At 46.2% G+C, this 20,387-nt stretch overlaps 1 protein-coding gene across 1 annotated transcript in view; it reads right to left on the bottom strand.

Annotated features, from left to right (window-relative positions):
* WTIP (WT1 interacting protein) overlaps window positions 1–20,387 on the bottom strand; it is a 71,993-nt gene that overhangs the window by 36,654 nt on the left and 14,952 nt on the right. The window contains exon 2 of the mRNA XM_074158034.1: window positions 8,421–8,522. Within this exon, the coding sequence (XP_074014135.1) occupies window positions 8,421–8,522 (102 nt within the window). The remainder of the gene's footprint in view (window positions 1–8,420; window positions 8,523–20,387) is intronic.

Genomic DNA, 20,387 nt, shown 5'->3' with positions numbered 1-20,387 from the left:
CTTTGCAAAATATATAGGGACAACAAATAGCAGAAACTTAGGTCATTAAAATTACAGGAAGCCAACCCGTGTGTATCTCCTTTCATTCATTTTCTTCTTCACTTTTTTCCTTCCACCTGTTTTTCCCTTTGTGTTTTAGGTAATACTTAAAAATTACAGAACCTGGAGATAGGAAACAGAAACATCTGTTGATAATGGCAGTGACTTGCCTGCACTCTGTCCTGGATTATCTGGATTTCTTCCCCTTTGAGAGATGAACTCAACAGCAGCCCAAGGGAATCTTTTCTCTTGAAGAAACTGAGATGTGTTCCAAGAAAACATTTTTGTTTCTTGCCCTCTTCTTGGGGAAGGCAAGAAAGAGACTAAAGAGTAGAAGGGAAAGATGAAAAAAAAAAAACCTCACAAGAGATGGGGGTTTCAAACTAAGACAGTGGAGACCTATAGATGCTGATAAGACCTATAGATGCTGATAAGGAAACAGGGAAATTTTAGTAAATCTTGTTAAACTAAACAATAGGTGGCATTCCAAACACACAAAACTATGCAAGGAAGCGATTAGGTTCTCTGTGGTTTTTACAGAGAAAGAAAAAACAGAGGTAGAAACCTTGTTAATTAGAGTATATTTTTTATACTTTATGTGTTTTCCAAGCCCTGAAAGGATCACAGGTGCTGTCAGTGATTGGTTCCACATTATGAACACACAAATATTGTGGGAGGAATACATCCATGGTCAATCAATCAACACAGAGAAAAGTTTCCATCATTAGTTGCCAGGCAACCCCACCAATTAAAATAACCATCAAAAGCCATCCATTTCATGCTGGAATAATTAATAGCAGAACGCAATTACTACCTTTCAAGGAGACAGAGACAAACCACCAGCCAACCATTCATGGTAGGCCCTCTGATGATCAGAAATAGGGAACGGAAGTGTCTTCCGTCTCTCTGTCAGCAGCTACCTATCAACACCACCTTTCCTTTCCCTGGGGGGCAGCCTCCAGAAATACCTGTGCTAGTGGCTAAAGCAGCCTCAGATAAGAGATACTCTGTATTAAGACCCCCCTCAACCAAAAAAGAACTTTAAGCACACGCATCTCCAAGCACATGAGATGTCCCCAGGGCAGTAAGGCTCAGGACGGGGCCAGTCAGATGAGCCACCCTTAAAAAACAGGTTCTCACCTAGAGCTGAACTAACTTGGTTTAAAGTAGTCACAAAATTGAAAACCTTTCATGACCAAACATCCAGCAGCATCATCTGTAGAAGGGACACAGTCAATGGACCGATCTATTTATCTGAAGTCGAGCAGACCGATGAGCACCCTGCTGTACGAGAGCCATCTGAGACAACAGAGAAACTACTAAATACCCTCTAAAATATAAAAACCAACTGAAAACATTCTAAATAAAGGACAGTTTCCTGTGTTAGTCCCATCTCAAACATTTCTGATTACCCTTTTCCCATCCCAAGCCTTTTTTTTTGTTTTTCTAAAGCCTGGAATATTATCAGACTAACCACGGACCAAGATAAAGGAAACATTTTTCTCCCAATCGGTACCCGAAGGTACTTGGGGCTCTTACATGGGCTGGCATCCAAGTTTGACTTTGAATTACCAGAAGACAAGATTACATTCCTTTGCCGAGACTCATTGAGAGTCTTGCGCAAGGTGAACCTGAAGGTCTGAAGCCAGATGTCACCTCCACCGCCCAACTCTTCTCTTTAACGCCAACACCTCCCTTTCCACGAGTTCTGCACTAACGGGTCCGTCTGGGACTGCCGTTGCAGACATACCTGAAATAGCTTCTAGCTCTCCGTCCTGATAGGTGTGAAAACGGAAAGCACGGGGCCGAGCACAGGCTGTAACTCATCCCAGGGACACAGAGTGACTCAGGGAAAATTCTGCACCTCCCACAGCAACACTGGGAAGTTCATCTCAACCGCACGTCTACACAAACCATGGCACACATAGCAAGTCCTTTATCCCCCACCAAACCCGCACCTCTTCGAAGTGCCTGGCTTTTCCCCTGACTCACACCCCAAAGAAACTGCTCCACGCACCTCCTGCCAGCTCCAGCTGTGGCTTGGAAACCACCGCACGTTCAGGTGGCCACCGTGAATTCAATCCGAGCACGGGCTGTGAGTCAGGGGTGAGTAACCATCGCAGTTATGCGAGCTGAGGGCGCCCAGCTCTCACGCTCCAGCCCACGGGGGTCGGGGAGGAACGTTCCCACACGCACAGCACTGAATCACCCGCCGGCTCCGCTTCCCCCCAGCCCCAGGTATTAGCCAACGGCTCTGGCAGGATTACAGACCCCAAAATTCCGGTCTCTTCCAGTCTGACAGTTAAAAAACATCAGGGAAAAGCGTGCAAGGACACTAGTGACCCAGCAGACTTTCTCCGCACAGCAATGTACCCCTTGCATCAAGACTCATTAGCTCCTCTCCCTTAAGTGCTCTTGCTGTGCTTCCTCGGTGCTCAGAAAAGCTGCGTGAAGTCAGATGAACAGATACCGAACCTGCAACTGAGTCACCTACCAGCCAGCCCCAGGCACTGAAGAGTTAAAAACCACTCACACACACACACATACTCGTACCACTGCCATCACCAACTCTAACACTGGTGGATGCACACAGCATAGAGCTCACAGATCTGACACTGAATTTTGTTTTTATTCTATGTGAAAATCACGTTCACAGAGAATTTAATTTAAGGCTACTGGCAGTGTGCTGTTCGGATGCAGTGACTCATGTCAAACTTATAAATATGCTGTGGGGGCAGAACAAATAGGAATTGAAAATGAACATCCACTGGGAATTCGGGTATTTTAAAAACTCACCAACTGCTGATAAATATACACTGAAGGGACACAGCTCCCTTAAGATGTCCTGTGCCTTACCGCCACCGAGAGCAAACAAAGGTTCAACCCAGGGCAGCAAATACGCAGAAGACCATTCCCAGTGTCACAAGGAACTTCTCCCTACAAGCTGGGACATGAACAACCTCCTATTAATAGACCCCCACGTACAGTAGCACCAAATAGCCTCAGTCTGGAGGGAGATGTTCTCTCCAAGAGGAGCATAAGGGCAGGTTGTGTCCACAACCATGAACCAGCTCCCCTTTCACATGAGCTGGAGGGCACGGGATAATTCAGAACGGCTCTTTTTACCTTCAGGGTGACAATACCGACTGCCAGGGTTGTCTGTCAGCCCTCGCTGGGATCCTTCTCTTCAAGGCTTGTGGCAATGAGCTTGGGAAGTTCTGGACAAAGGCTGGTGGCAGTGCCAGCAGTCAATTGCACAGCAATACCCTTCCGAGCTGTCCCTTGAAATGAAGCCGCTGTACGAAATCCCCCGCGAGCCCTCCAGTCCCATCGATAGCCACCAGGTGAGAAACGAGCCGCATACCTTTGGGATTATACCGTTTGCTTTAGGCTCCTGATTGATCTCGCGGTGATTTCCTGTGCCTTAAATCCAGTGGCAAAAGTGCAAACTGAAGACGAATGGCAAGCTCAAACATTTGCCTCCGTGTAAGAGAGCAGAACGTGTCCCTGGTTTTTATGGTGAAACACATCTGAGCTTTGAGAGTGCGGAGACTCCAAACCCTCAGCTCTGCAAAGCTCGTTCCCTGCCCATCCCCTACACCCGCAGAGTAACGCAGAACAAAGCGGTAGAGATTTATCTTACTGCAGCCTCCACAATCACTGCCACTGCATTAAAATTTTCAGCCTGAAAAGATGCTGTGGATGGCATTATGATCTGCCAACTGGAGGCACCTGATAAGTTATCTGCTGTAACCAGTATCAAATGGAGCCCATCGATTCCTGCAACTGGTCACCTGCACTTGAGAGCACACAAGCAATCAGGCATTATTGCAATTATTCTTCAAGAAATCCTGTCATGCTCTGAAGCACTACCAAGAGGGATTAGATGATGAGCTTTTCAGGCAGACATTTTTCAGCTCTTGTCTTCCGTAAGCAAAATCTGCAACTGAACTCCTGCCAAAATGAGGATTTTACACTTAACAGAAGGGACAGTGTATGTTGTTGCCCAAATTCATCTCTGTTATTTAAGATTCAGCAAAGCACACTTACATATGAGTAATAGAACATATTTAAGCACATGTCCAAGTGTTTTGCTGAATCAAGGCCTAAAAGAGGTTCCACTGGTGTTAGGGCTGAGAGAGGTTTTGAATCTACATTTAAAAACCATCCTAACAAGCTCCAGTTGTTTTCTCTAAGAGATTGTGGATAAAGATCTACACTGAACTATTCGATCCCAAGGAAACCAGATCGCTTTGGCTTTTACACTACCTGAAGAGAATTATCCCACCTCTGAAAAAAACAACTGTCTGAGGAGCATGGCTTTTTGCAGAAGGCAAGAGGGGTTTACACAGAGACCTGACAAAAATTAACTGACAGAGGGAAGTTCTGAGGCGCTGGACTTGCCCAGTTACGGGAGCAAGGCTCGACTATCCAAAGCCCACTGAACACATTAAAGAGGCAGAAACATAGCATTCTATTTTAAAACATAAAAATGTGCCTGCTAGGGAGGTCATTCACTTTTCCTTTCCATTCTTCTTCTGACCTTGGCTCTCTAGCAAGATTGCCTTTTTTTGAGGAGACCCTGTACAACCCTGAATCAATATATTACTGAGTTTACCCCGAAGTTGCCAGAACCTAGGAAGACAATGAAGAGATTTCAAGGAAAAGATTTACCATCTGAGCGTTTTACCAAAACATCTAAAGGAGACAGAAGCGTCCTGTTTATTTACTGTATCTCTGAAATACTTCCTCATCCTTCTGCGTTCACATTCTCAAGAGCCCTCCACCATCACTGCAGAAGAGCCCTGAGAATCTATCCTTGCACCCTCACACTCCTACTCTGGCAAGGCTGGAGGTGCCTGCATCTGTGAGTGTATTTTAAGTTTTCCTCTGAATTACAAGCAGCACAAAGCCTCCAGAAATGGTGTGATATAGGACGGCGAGAGTCGAACAGGACAGCACCGGGACAAACTGTATAGTCCCTGGAAGGCGCTGGTGGCCCATTCAACAACGTGCTGGCCTTTTCAAGCAGAGCACCCTGACAGATGGCCCTCGGCACTGAAACCAAAGCAAAACTCAGAGAAGTGCCTAAGAAAGGACACTGATTCAGGCAGACTTTCCTACGGAGGGTCTTGTCCCACTGCTCTGCGTAACTGCACTTGTCTCTGCTGAGCTGGAAACACTGAAAGCTGCTGAGTGCTGAAATGAGGCCCTGGGAGGCTCCATCACTCATTATCACATTTCAGCCTGAGTGGTCTCCAAACCACAATTCTTCCCAAGGGTTTGAAATATTTTTTTTTTTTTATTTTTTAATTGTAGCTGGTTAAATATTGGGCCCTTATCTACATCAGATGTCCACAGGTACCGAATTTTTCTTCGATTACTGCCTTCTACTTCTAGATTCATTATACTGAAAGCATGACTGATAACTGCTGGAGGAGAGTTTGGATCATTCTTATTTGGGAAAAAAAGAGGAAAAAAAGAAAGGCAAGCTTGCACTTTTACTCTGCCTCAGATTTCCAAGTATACACAGGAACTAGTGGATAGAAATTGCTTTAGGCAGAGTACTAACTCACTTCACTCTCCTGTCGAAGGCTCAGAAGGAACATTAGTCCGTGCGCTGTGACCTCTTGCCTAATGAAGGTCACTAATGATTACCCAGTTACCTATGTATTGAATCTAAAAGCTTGGCTCAACCTAAAACACTTCCCAAAGGGACATTTGGTCTTAATTTGAAAACAAAGGAGAACAGAGGATCTGCCACTTCTCTCGCTATTTTGTTCCAGCAGTTAATCATCCTCATTGTATAAAAACTGTCTTTGATTTCCTATTTGAATTGTGTAATTTCAGCCTCCAGAAAAGATCTCTTTGTGTTTGTCTCTAGTGTGTGTGAGACCACTTTCTAATGCTGTTTTCTGGTAAAAGTATTTACAAGCTCCAGCCACATGCCCCTCCCGTCATTTCTGATACTCAAAATACTCATCATTAGCTTTTCTCCAACCTTTAATCATCTATGTAACTCATTTTGGACCCTCTCCAGGTTTTCCTCATCTCTTTAAAGGTGGGCACCAAAACTGGAGCGCGGAATTCTCACCTGGGTCCCAACAAAGCCACACCAAAGATGAAATGAACTCCCTGTTCATAAACTGCGGTACTGTGAGAAGTGTGCGTTTGGTTGTTCCTACAAGATGACCTGTAAAGCCTCTTCAGCAGCACATTCCAGGATGCAATTCCCAAAGATGGGACCTGCATTCCTCATTCCCAAGGTCTGGATCTACTGGCACTGCCCTGAATCACTCCAGTTTTCCCAAGGACTGCATAGCCCCCAAATAAAGTGGGAAACCAAAGAGTTAACACAACACCCCCTTTTCCACTACACTCATTTTGATAGGATTTCAGAGCTAAGGTGAGAGGAAAAGCTCTGCTTTTGACTCACGGTTGCACATGGCTGAACCTGAACTTTGATCAAGGTTTTTTTACCTGTGCTCAGGCAGTACTGCCGAATCAGCAACAGGAGAAAGTCCCCCCAGATTCCCCTTCTGATGGGTCCATACCAGAGGATGCAGACAGAAGGAAATCCAAGCCCTTCTTTGCTTGCGAAACCTCCTGGCGGGCAATAGCTGGGCCCTCCAGCCCAGCAGCGAGAAGCTCAGAAGACAACCTAGAGCAGCGTTTCCCTGTGTGTGACTCACAGAAAAGCTGTGTGAATCACAAAATTCCATTGGCACTGCCAGGTGGGGCAAAACTGCGCTCCGAACGGACATGTCTTGAGTCGCCTTACGGTCGATGTACACTAGCCGCATGCACCTCCCCAGGAGAGCCAGAAAAGCTCCTTGTGCCGCTGAATAATTAACTTGGGTTTGTATTTTGCTGTTAAAATACATTCCTCGGCCCTTATACGTTCTTGTGAGGAACAGAGTGACCTGTGCACAGACCCTTGTGGCGACAAACACGCATCCTGGCTACTTAAAAAAACCCCCCGCCTGCCCCAGAGAGGAAGCTGGAATTCACCCCCACAATGAGGTTAAGTTAATGTTGGCGATGAGTGCATAGATATTATCTGATTTACTGTATTTTGTAATCCTCTGCTAAGCAGGATGCTGTTCACTTTGGGAGCCAACGGAATAGCTACTCGCTCACTGTCAGACCTGAGCAAAGTCGAGAGCGGTCCCTGAAGGTTAGAGAGGAGTTTATTCTAGAACCTGGTAATGGTTCAGAGTCATTGATAAAGGTCACTAAATTCTACATACAGGTTGTAGGTTTCTTTAAACCAATATTTATCTGTACAAATCTCAGGAGGAAAGACAACACTTCTCCTTTCACGAGTGAACTTTACAATGGCCTTTTCATTATCAACTTCTTTGGTTCCTTGCCAATAATCTTTTACTCTTTTTCTAATCCTTAATTAATCCTTTTTATAAACAATTTACGCTCGACATATTCTGCTCAGAATAAATCTTTTGCTGTGTATATGTATCGCAACAAGACCTTCAACATCCAGTCAAATATTTTCATCTATTAGGAACATAAATAAATGTGTGGGTACACCAAGAAAAATTACCTGACTCCTGAAAATTGAGCTCTGACACTTCCCTTGAACTCGGTGGGAATCTGTGAGCTCTCTGCAGTTACAGACAAGACAGTGAGAAAGTTTCCAGTGCTTCACTTAAGGCAAAGACTTCTGAAAAGTGCTGTCCTGAATTTTAAAGTGCCATTTCCCCTAGCAAAGCCACAACTCCCCCAAATCACATACAGAATGCATCACTTTCAGGTGGGTTCAGATTAAAAAAGAACCCAAAAGATGTCCTGAGAATGGCAAGGAGGAGACAGTGATTTACCCACAAGGTTTTCCTCTACAAAAATAAAATACTGTAATAGCTTAAGGTGTTTCAACGCACAGTTTCCATTTGTTCTCACCACACTCAAATATAAGAGAACAGTTTTTGAGCATTATGTGCACACGGAGTTGACAAATATACATGCTTGACTAGAGTTGCATTTGCAAATACAAAGTGAGGGAAAATGTGGTTTTGGCTGCACAAATTTTATCATTTTTCTGTGAAAACGATAAATGCACATTACAGTTCCACAAACACAAGAGATTTAAAGTACATAGTGCTTGTAACGGCCAGGTTGAAGCCATTTTGTAAATGCAGCCCTTAAAACAACCAAATACTACTTTTCTGGGCTGTTGCTTAAGAAAATACCATTGAACACTTACAGATGGCAAATAAAAAAACAACTTCTGAAGCTGAAGCCTAGCATGGGAATTTTGCCTGGGGAAGCAGGCAAGATGAGGTCTCACTTTGTACGCTGGTTGCCAAAGGAATATATATTACAAAAGGAAGCCACTTAATAAGGCTACGGTCGATCTGACTTACCACAAGAGCAGCACGTGAAGCAGTTGGTATGGTAGAGGTTACCCATGGCTTGGCAAGCCTGGCTCGCTCCATACACACCTTTTCCACATTTTATACAAATACCTGCAAAGCAGAATGAGAATGAAAGTTAGAATCCTCCGTAGCTCCTAAAAAACAGCTCCCAGCCGTTGCTTCACAACACTCAGGACACCCCCATGGGACCCCGAAGCAACGAGCTCCTCATCCTGAACAGATTAAAGCACCCAAGGCTGCAACAGGCAGCTTGAGCGAAACAGATGCATGGAAATTAACCCAAAATAAAAGCGGGGGGAAAGCCTCTGCTGGTGTTTCAGAAGACAGAAATCCAAATGAGAGGACAGAAAATCTGCAGACTCCCTGGAAATAACTCCGTTGGCCCAAGGAATAATTTAGTGAGACCTTCACAACCAGGTGCTCCACCACATTACATTCAATTATCACTAATAAAACAACAATTCAGTCCAAAACCAAGAGACCTCTCTTGGCCTCTCTCTCAGCAGCGCTGATCCGTGGTGGATGCCACGCAGTACCGGGAAAACGGATCTGTCGGTCACATTTAATAATAGTTTAACTTTCCGCGAACAGTAGTACGTAACCTCATAAACTTAACCTGGCACCTCACAAAACAGAAGAGCCAGGCTTCTACCTTCCCTATGGTCCGAGGGCCAAAACTCTGGCAGTTTTGCTTTAGAGGAGTCAGAAATCCACCTTCGCTGCCCGAGGCTGCTCGTGGTGACGCCGGGGACGACTCCCATGAAGTCCGAAGAGCCATGGCAGTGCTGGGAAAGTCAGTGGTTATGTCCACACACACAGTGAATGCACAAGAAAGGTCATGATTTCAGTAAGGTCTACAAAGAGGGAGTTTTTAGGGGTGTTTTTTTCCTTTGTTTGTTTTTAAAAAGCTTTTACATCATAGTTATTATAGCTTTAAGTGTTTTTTGCCTATGCGTTAATTTCTATCTACACATAACCTCTCTATACTCAAACCAGGGCAGGGAGGTAACTCAAGAATCACTTTGCTTCTGTATCCCCACAAAGAGGAAATTAAATGCTGGAGAATCCACCTCCTTCTGTCACATACTCAGGACCATTGATTTTAAGTTTTTCCCGAGATGTCCACTGGTGTCTATTCAATTGTACATCTCAAGACAAGGCTGTGTGGTTTTGAAAACACTACAACAGAAAATAAAAATTGAGTTTCTTTGCTTCCTACAACTCTATAATGAACCTGTTGTGTTCCATGTACTGTTTGAGGCCCTATTTGTAAAAATACACACACAAGCTTAGCCTTAATCATTAATCAATAAAACTAATATGCTTAAGAATATAGGAACTCAAGAACTGCAGAATTGGGCTTTAATAATCCAGAATTCTCCCGTGCTGTGAACATTTTATACACACAAACAAACAGAAAATACAAAAAAATCTTCCTATGCTACTAATATTCAAATACTGAAATGGAAAGACCTTTCATAAATCATGGGTTCCTTGGTGTTTATACCTGTAATTCCCTCATTTCAAATCATGGAGGGAGATTAGCCTTTCACTCAGTTCAACCTCCCAGCACAGTCTTGCCATTTTGGACCATGAGCACATTTGCCAAATGAAACAATAATTAAAAAAAAAACCAATAAATTTATTAATAGTAGATTATTATTTATTTTTTTAAAATCCTAAACATGATTTCAGTGTTCCAGTGAGGCAAGAGCCATGACTTTAATATTATCAGACACCAATGTCCCAAGTTAAACCTGTAACACAAACCGGCTGCCCGCTGGGTCCATCAGCTATTGCAAACAAAGTATTAAGAAAACGCTGGTCCTTAGGCTGGCTCAGCTCTGGTATAGGAAATGGGAATCTCAGAATATCTGTTGCCTTATCCGAGGCTGTTATGTCTTTTTATTTATTTATTTGTAACCAAAGGTTACGGAAAAGGCCTGCTGTTTGCCACGAGTTAACAGTTAACTGCAGAAATCCAGAGTCTGCAGTTCTCTAGCACTTCTATGAGCTCTCATGCACACACCTACTACAGCCAGGAACCGCTTTGATAAGTGAAGTTATTGCCTCATTTCTCTGCCATTGCTCCGCTGAACCATCAGAAGCAAAAGAAGGATTTATTGTGGATGTTAAACTTACACTGGCCTCTCAAGCAGGTGATTTGTTATGAGCAGCTGTCAGTTTGTTAACTTGTTTTCTCTAAGAGACTAGTCATTAACTTCAGGAATGAATGACCACAGAGACGATTAGCATACTAAAAAAGCGCGTGTATAATTCCAGAAGTGTATTTTGGAAAACATATATGCAGCTGTGGTGTGGGTATAGCGTGAGCTCATAACTGCCTAGGAAAAGCACTGATTACACGACTGCTGGGTCTGCTTTTCCACCAGTCCCAGCCCAGGCTGCACACTGCGAGCCTGTGAAAGCCTGGACATAACAGCTACATCACTTTATTTTTTTTATTCCCCAGATTTAATTCCAAAGCTCATTACGCTGCCTATGAAGAATGTTCTGTTACAGAGCAAGCGTGTCTCGTTTCTGACGCTTCACTTGACACAACTTCAGATGAAGTGCTTCAGCCTTTATGGGATTCCTTGCCCCTCCCAACACCTCTATTCTCCGCAGCCAACTGTGCCTCCAGTTCTTCAACACACCAACGGCTGCATCTCCACCCAGGTCATCAGCTCCCCTACAGATCTCTCTGCTGTCTCCCTCTTTAGCTAGAAAAAGATGTTGTAAGATGTTGCATATACCCAGTTTGGTTGGCTGAGCAGGAGCACAGCATCACAGCGTTCCGTTGCTGCGGTGAAGAGATGTTTGCATCCTCACACGGTGTTTAACCCAACACCAGAGCACAAGCTGAACACACACATGCTCTGTGGACCATGGCAAAGGACCCCCAACAAAAACAACACTAGAAAGAGAAGGAGCTTCCAGAGAGTCCCTGCTGAAGGTCGGTGTCACACATTGCCAGTGCTCCCCACACCTCTAACCAGTCCACTTCACTGAGCTTGACCACATCTCTGGACGCAACCAGACAAGTCTCCAGCACCATACGGCAATGCGGCCGTCAGAAGCACCATGCTCTCCAGGCAACTCACACATTAGCAAAATACTAGTATCACACCAGGAGAAAACATGACAAGTATTTTCTGATGTAGTCAGTCGTTTTGCTCTAGACTCAAGGGATCAAATGCAATGCGTTGTAAGTTCAGTTTGGGACCTGTACGTCAAATCCTGGCATGCTCTTTTGACCACGCCAGTGCAGACTGGTACTTCATACAGCCTTCACCAGGTACCCAGAATTGCGGAGAAGGCAGTAGGGAAAGGTCAAACGGAGTAGGTATAATGGCAGATATATACCCACCTTTTGGCCAGGCTTTGTCCACAGACATGCGTGGAACTCAGTCTGTGCCTAATGCCATCCCCACTTAACCTGAAGTCAAGGGTTTAGCACAAATGCAAGAAAAATAGTATTGTATGGGCTCTCAGCTTGAGCACGCAGCAGCTGCGCAAGCCGGAGGGAGAATCTGGCTATCACACTCCTTGACAGCGTGCCACGGCTCAGGGATGAGCTGCAGCTTCGCTGTCTTACAGCCACACCGTATCTCCAGGATAACTGCTACATGCTGACTACAGTAGGAAACAACCAAGCCCTGTCGTCAAGAGTTATGGTAAAGCTAAAATTAACAGCTAACACATGGCACAGATGACTCCCCGCCTGCCTCTGCAGTTCTGTTCCTGCTGCAGAGCTGGGGAAAGGGCGGGTGAACACCACGCGGGGCTACTGCGAAAACCCCCTTTTCTCCTCTCAGACAGGAGAAGACATCTCTACCTCCCTCCCCAACAAGCTTTTGCACACCTGCAGCCTCGCCGAGGGGCAGAGAAACAAAAAGCTACAGTTGTGAAGAACAAAGAAGGAGGGAATCCTTAACCCAGCTCAAGAAGCGGAGCTGCGGAAGGGCCGTGGAGGGGCTGCCTCCACCGCCTGCAGTGCCACTGGCCACAGGCCACTGGCCACACGGGCTGCCGTGCCTGCGGCTAGCGATCTCACGCCCCGGCAGGTTTTTACACAGGGTGTTGCTACTACCTTTAAAAAAAAAATAATATTCTGCTAAGAAGCTGGGTAAACAGTGAAGCATCAGAACCCGGGCAGCCCTGCTGCAGAACCTGCCCGAGCCGACGGCTGCTACTGTGCAGACAATCTGGGCTACGGCAGCTTGGATGCCGAGAGGTGACTTCAGGCAGGAAAAATGCGCCCTTCCTTCCAACAACCGCAGGAGGAGGGATCTTCCGACACACACGTCATCTCCCGGCCAGAGGCAGGCAGAAGAAACAAGGCACCTACAAAGGGCGCAGGGGCAGCGCCTCTTCCCAGCAGCCGGGCAGGAGCGACGGAGGCAGCCGGGAAACCCTCCCAGCCCTCCCCACAGGGCTCGGGTTTGTCACCTGGCAGATGCCTGGCTCGAATACCCAACATAAAATAAAATCTGGTAGGTTCAACTTACAAATAAATAAATATAAACCATCCTCAGCAGCAACGAAGACCTGGCCCAAGTCGTCTTGGGACAGGAATGATGGAGGGACTGTCTGGGTAAGCTGCCAGGACTGCCCTCTCTCCTGGGGGAGCATCAGAAGACACCACAACTCAAATTCAGGTTGAAAATGACAGACCAACGAAAGCGGGAGATGCTCAGGTAAACATTTTCAGCTGCCCTCCCAAGGCACGGTCCATCCATTCCCAGCACTGCAACACTCCATAGCCGGGAGGGAGCCGACCCCATCCAGTATCAACCCATGGCCATGAGGGACCTGACCCCATCAGCGTCACCCCACAGCCAGCAGAGACCTGACCCCATCCAGCAATACCTCAACTCTGGCTGGCAAGTACCCATGTGCTCCCCGCAGCCACCATGCCAGAGGTTGAAGCAGGTTAAACTGGGGGAAGATGGGCCACACCACCTACCACAAATCATAGCTCAAAAGCAAGACAAGAAGCAGGCTACAGACCAGGAAACTTCTTGCTGTCACTGTTGAACCTTACTGAGATTGCCCCAACCTTGCTTTCCTCCTCAAGGAAAGAAGGTAAAACCACACCAATAAACTACTTTGGCCCTTGAGATCTGTATCTGCTGACTTAAAAAGATCTCCATCACTTCAGCACCTGCACCCTGCAGGAGGCTTTACTCAATTGATGTACAGGCTTGGGCCAGGAGGGATGCCCATGCAGAACTTACTCAGAAGAATGAGAGTTTGAGATTAATTTATGTTTGGTTACAAATGCAGTGAAGTTCATATTCACTGGAACTTTTGTAGAAACAAGTTCTAGAGTCTAACTCCAGCTTTACTTAATAGCTTTAAGTACCTGCACTCTGCCTATTGCTTAACAAGGCCACGGCTCACGTAGGACAAAGCTTCCGGGGGAGGTCATGGCCACAAAGAGAGGCCCTGGGACCAGTTCCAGGAGCAGCAGCACTGATGGGGACACAGGAGCTGAGCTCTACCTGCCGGAGGGATCGGCACTGCCAGCAGGGCTCAGCCTATTCCTACTGGCTCTGGGAAATACACAGGCTGTTCTGTTTGGTGAGGAACCCTCCAGAGTTTCAGATGCAGGGTGAAGTGGTGGGCCAGAGTTTGGAAACACAGAAGGCTGTAAAAACAACTCTCAAACACCATCCTCCCCGACTTTGTGAGCCCAGGGCATGTCTGTGCTGGTGAATTAATTCACGGCAACTCCAGGTCAGTGCTGGGGAGTGGGAGATGTCACGGGAGCTGCTATCAGCTCCAATTAGTAGCCGCTGGGAACTGGAAGGCTTGTCTTACTGCTGAAGTAGATCCACCGTCACACAGTGAAAGCCTGAAGCTGGTGCAGCGAGTGCTTATTGCTTCATACAGCACGTGAAATTACTGCTCTGCACCATGAAATCCCTGACACTATCTGCTCATCTTGCCTCGGCCGCAGCCTCCTCCCCACAGCCCCCCCCCCCCCTTTGTGTGGACCCCTGGCTCCGCTGCCAAGCCCCCCTGGCGGCACAGGGCATAGCACAGGCCTATTGTTCCCCACAGTGTTTTCCTTACACTGACACTTGGTTTACAAATATTCATTCATTTCTCTGCTTCTTGGTTTAGTGCATGGCAGTTCCAGCATGATTTATACCTCTCGCTTGGCATTTATAGAAAGATCTTTTGCTACTGAGGCGATGAACCGGAAGACCGAGTGGTTCTCGTGGCTGCTCCATCCTCTGTGCCACTTTGGGTTGCTTTGCCCACGATTCAGAGCTCAGCTGACTGCTCAAACGGACAACCACAGCACAAGGGGACTTGCAAATAACTTCAGCAACTGAATTATTGACCAGAAGACAGAAGAAAATCCTGCTTCTAGAAGTACCAGGATCAGCAAAGCAAGGAGACACGTACAGCTGAGGGGTAAAGGACAGCACCACTGGGAATAGACAACTTGGGGGGAAAAGTGTGCCTGTAAAGTCCCTTCCTTGTCCTGCTGTCCCTCCGCTGCTGAATGTCTCGCTGTGGACACGTATCCTCTTAGAGCCCAAAGAGACCAGGTCAACAAGCCCTCTCACCTCAAACTACGCTTCATTTAGCTGCAACATGATGTGAAATTCAGAGTTTATACACACATATATATATATATAAATTTATATATGTAATTCAGCCTATTTGAGGAGCGTAAAATTTCTAGCACAGTGGTAGCAGCAGGGCCAGCAAAGACCTGAGCTTGTAGAAGGGCTGGCAGAGAACGACACACCACCATGCCAGGAGATGGTCACCAGGTGAGCCCAGAGACACACACACAGGTCACAGACAGCAGAAATGAGTGATGCTCCTGCAGGCCATAGTTTCAGTCTAGAAAGATCCAATACCAACATCCAAAGCTCCCCAGCGTACCTGGGCAAGTTTTTTGTTGGGAAACTGGTGTAGAGGACACGGGGCATCAAGCCCAGTGGTGCTTTCACCCTGATTTAGGGAGAGAGCAGACCTTCACACTGCACACCCCAATATTCTGGGCAACAGAAGGAGTGACAGTTCACAGATGGTGGTAGAGGAGATTGCTCAAAAAAATATTCAAGTTGCAAATGCACTCACAAAATAAACATTTGGTTTTTAATTAACATGGATACTGCAATTTCTACCAGTGCTTTAATTTCCACAAGTTCATTTAGCTGCTTGCACAAACTGGAAGCCATCTGAGGTCTGGGATGAGATGCATGACCATACCGTTAGTTTAGATTTACTCTGGCATAATGCAGGTCAGAATGTGGATCTGCTAAGTTTTATTCAAGCTGTTTCCAATGGCAGGCATACAGACATCAAGACAGTTTTATTACAGTAAATAAACAACAAATGAAGTATTTAAAGCTCATATTTTCATCACCTTTTCTTTGTGCTTAGCAATACCACACATTAATAATAGTGTATCTATCTACACCTTGCAGATTTTCTGATATAAATGACAGTGATCACAGCACAGAACAAGCCAGCAGCTCTACTGTACCAGCCCTTTGCCAGCTTTGTCCTTCTTACTTGTCTTTAGCAAACCATTTCCTTTCTCTGTGTCTTGGCTCTTTTCTATACAAAATGGGAACCACTGACACCTGTGTGGTCTTCAGAGAAAAAAAACACAAACCTTCCCAGATGACATGGAAAAGACAGAGTCAATTTAAACGCTTCAGTTTAGAAAAATCTCTGCAACCAGGTAACAGCAGTGATACTGGAACACCAACACCACAGCCCAAATACCCTGAACTCCACGGCACGTCAGACCTGAAAACATCAGCTGCGCAGACGTCAAGTTGGAGAGACTTTTCATTACATTTTCCCGACATTGCACGTATGAGTCATCACTCTAATATACGGCAGAAAAAGGTCATATATTACAGCTGCCTTCCTTGACATATTTTAAATGGGTTCATGATTAAGCAGGGAGACTAAGTCTAAAAGTTTCCAGGTGCACTTTTCTATTTTCTTAGATAACGGTCTATTTCCAGAGGGAGTGCGACAGCCTGGAACAGGCTCGGCATTACGTAGCCACGTTTGGTTATAAATTCAGCAGCTCCTTCCACAAGCAGTCCCCGAGCCCTAAACCTCCACAGCAGCCCCACATCTCCACCACCCGCCCCACAAAGCTGCCACCAACACCAGCTCACTAGTTCTCACCTGCCACACGGAGGTGCTTTATCATTTATGCTTTATCAGGAAGAAATTTTTCACTCAGAGGGTGGTGAGACCTTGGCCCAGGTTGCCCAGAGAAGCTGTGGATGCCCCATCCCTGGAGGGGTTCGAGGGATGACAGGGCTTGGAGCAACATGGTGTGGTGGGAGGTGTCCCTGCCCAGGGCAGGGGGTGGCACTGGATGGTGTTTAAGGTCCCTTCCAACCCAAACCATTCTGTGATTTCCAGAAGTATAAATAGGTTTGCTTAAACAGAAGCATGCATAAAGGTAGGTATTATACCATGCTATTGAGAACGACTGAACTATTCACTTAAGGAGAGCTGAAAATTACTTAAAAACCTTTGTCACCTCAACCCTTTGAACCATTTTTTTTTTCAGTCTTTGCAAGTCAAGTGACTTAAGGATGCTTTGAGAACATGGGAGTAGGGATATACCTTTCTGTAAAGACATCTGCAGGAACAACAATTTCAGAAAGTCATCTGCCATGGGTTTCTCCCACATTCAGCTCAAGAAAGATCTCAGTTCTGAAGTACATGTGTCCTGGCAAGCCCCCTTTCCCTGCCTCAGCTGTATGAGGAGCCCCGTCTCCTCCCCAGCTGTAAGGCCTGGTCCTTACAGGGAGGTGCTCAGTGCCAACAGCCACACTCCTCTTGTCCAGCAGGACAGGAAGGCTCTCAGACCTTAAGAAAAGCCTGTCCTGATCTAGCAAGCTGGAAACCCTTGGGACAGCTGGTCAAATACAGCACTAACAACATGTAAACAGGATATTCTAATTTTTGCCTCCTCCGGGAAACAGTAACACTACATGCTATATATGTAGGCTCCGTTCCTTCCTATCGATCCAGCTGGGGGCAGGGAGGAAGTAAAAACCAGAAAAAAAATCAACAGGCTGCCAACTTCCACAGCACCATGAGGCTTCTCCAGACCTGGGCAGTCCCACGTGTTGGGCTGCTCTCCACTGCAGACCTCAGGCAGACAAGTGGTGGGTTGTCCCAGGCTTTAGTGGGACTCCTGTCTGCAAGGATCCTTACAAGAGGATAACTCTGAGCTTTGCATAATCATGGAAGGACCTGAGTTCCACTTCCACCTCCACTGGCGTACTCTCCAAGGATGCTGTGGCCAGCCAGCACCGCTCAGACCCGGAGAAGGCAGATCTCACTGCCCTCAATAGCGAGATGGGCAGCACCTCTGCAGTAGGTGGGTCCATGTCCCAGTGACTGAATAAATCCTCCTTTCTAACTCCTATTACCGTATAAAAAGATGCCACACAGTATAAAGTACCAATGGTTAACTTTGTTTTGGTGGGATTTCTGCTAGGTCAGGTATCGTCTGTCTAGATCACTTGGACTTTTTGCTGGATCAGCTATTGTCTACTCTGGATCAGGTAATGGTCTGTTCTCCAACAGCTGGTGTGAGCTCTGGGGGACGTGGTCTGTCTGGCTAATTCCTCAGAAATGTGAACACACCTTGAGCCACATCCAATTAGTACTGATGAATGATCCAGAAATGCACAAATATCACTCAGAACCATCCCTCACCCCTGCTTTGTCGCCATCTCTCTCCTCTTGACACAAATTGGGAGCAAAATGGGTACAAAAGGCCAGAAAATTAGAAAAGAAAGAGTATAGGTAGTTTCCTCAGATGAAAACAGTGGGAAACAGGCACTCAACTAAGTAGTATGGACAGCAGACTCTGCTTATGAATTGTTTCCCAGCCAGTGACAAACCATTAGGCAGAGTTAGCAGACTGCACACCCAGAAACACACTTGGTTTTTGACCACCCATCTTTATATTCTCATGGACAGACCAACAGTAGAAGTGCCCGGCTCCTCTGCAAAAGCTGGGCACAGAGGAAAAAAAAAACTCGCTCATCAGCATCGTGTGTGATATCTCAGAAAGGACCTGGCAAAAAAGGCAAACCCCACCTTTAATGGTGTTTTGGCATCATCTGCTCTTTTCACAACCTGCCCATGGCACCTGCAGCCAAACCCTTGGCCCACAACCCCTAAGGAGAAACCTGCAACCACTTAGCCCAAGTGCTAAGCTGCTCCTATTAATGAACACGTGTCCTGTGACAGTACTTGGCACTGAGATGCAAACAGCAAAATACACTTTGGCCTCAATGGCTCATGTCAAAGGCTATTTGATTGAGGGGAGAAAGGATTTATCTTCTGAAACGATCACTGGTGCCCCAGTGCCTAACGAGTCCCATCTTCCCAAAATGGACACCAGGAGATACCCACCAGCCCCCAGCACCGCGGGACCCATCATGGCAGGACTGTTCCCAGAACTAGCACTGGGAGCCTTCCCCACACCCTGCTCACCATCTCCACGCCAAGACAGCAAGGCGTCCTCTTTTTAAGCTGACTTTTGGAAGGTGGACCCCATTTCTCATGGAGCTGGATGCCAGACTCAAGTCAAAGCGGTGAACAAGAGGCAAGAAGCAATTCTCCCCAAGAGTCCTGACATCCCACCATGCCCTCAAGCATCCCACCACACAGGCATCACTTATTGATTAACTCATCAGCTCCACCACCCACAGTCATCTGACAGCAAAGGAGATACAGATAAAGTTTTAGCAACACTTACAAAAATACAACTAAAGCACAATTGCAGAGCAAACACCTTTGGGAGAATTATTCATTTAAAAAAGAAAAAAACCCACCTTTCTGGAGGCAGCAAAAAGAAAACTCAAGAGCTGCAAAACTGGGGAAAGCGTGAGCAGACAGAAAAGACCAAAGGGTTAGGAAGGGAATTTTCCACTTCGTTAGTTACAGTAAATATCTCCAAATAAACGTGATCTTACACAATGTATCAGCCAAATGTCCCTTCTCCATTTGAAAGGTTACACGAAGTGGTGAAACGTTAGTTAATTTACATCTTAGAGGACCAGCTAAAAAATAACAGAAACATGTAATCTTCTCATAATTATAAAAGTCAACACTTAACTGATATGAGAAGCCTCTATTCATAGCAGCTAAAAGGAGCATTCATTCCTCTTTACATCATCGCTTCAGTGTTACCTCTTGATGCAATTTTCAACAGCAGGTGAAATCACTAAAAATTGGAAACAGCGTGAAAAATTTTCCTCTATCTGGCTTTAATTAAAATACTCAGCAAAACACAGAGGAGCGACAAAGAGAGGTAACCCTTTCCACCTCAACTGCTCTGTCTGTTCGTTCCTACAGAACCCAGTGGAAACTCTATGTGCAACATCAGTGGTAAATACTTTCCCTACTATTAAAGCAGTGGTTCAGATTAGGATCATGACAAAAGCAATAAAAGATAACTCACATCTGATTAGGATTTATGTGGTAGGTGTTTTGTGGCCTTTTGAGTTTCAGAAAGTCCACCTGAGAAGCAGGCACCAGAGGGGCTGCTATTGGAAAGACCAGATGAGACCTGCGCTGGCCCTTGGGCTCACATCACAGCAGTGGGACCTTCTATCTGGGCAATGGGTGGGAGCTAGTGCCTCTCCCACCCGAGACCTACCCACACCAGAAGCTGACAAAACCCACTCTCAACCCTCCAGGCCTCACAGCCCTCTGTTCAGACACAGCTCTTGTGGGCAAACTGCCCAGACACCAAGGATATGGAGTACATGTATAGAGCGTGGGTGCACCCAGATCCCAGGTGGACATCCATGGCATACATTCAGCTTGGGTATTCCCATGATCCAAGACAGGCAGGTCTCAACACCAGCTCAAGATGCTGTTGGCTTGCTTTGCCCCAAGGGCTCATGTCCAGTAAGACCCCAGTGG

The sequence above is a fragment of the Numenius arquata genome, chromosome 13 (assembly GCF_964106895.1).
Source record: "Numenius arquata chromosome 13, bNumArq3.hap1.1, whole genome shotgun sequence".
Lineage (NCBI taxonomy): Eukaryota > Metazoa > Chordata > Aves > Charadriiformes > Scolopacidae > Numenius > Numenius arquata.
Note: the sequence above shows the minus strand (reverse complement) of the source record. Positions and strands in the feature narration are given on the sequence as shown.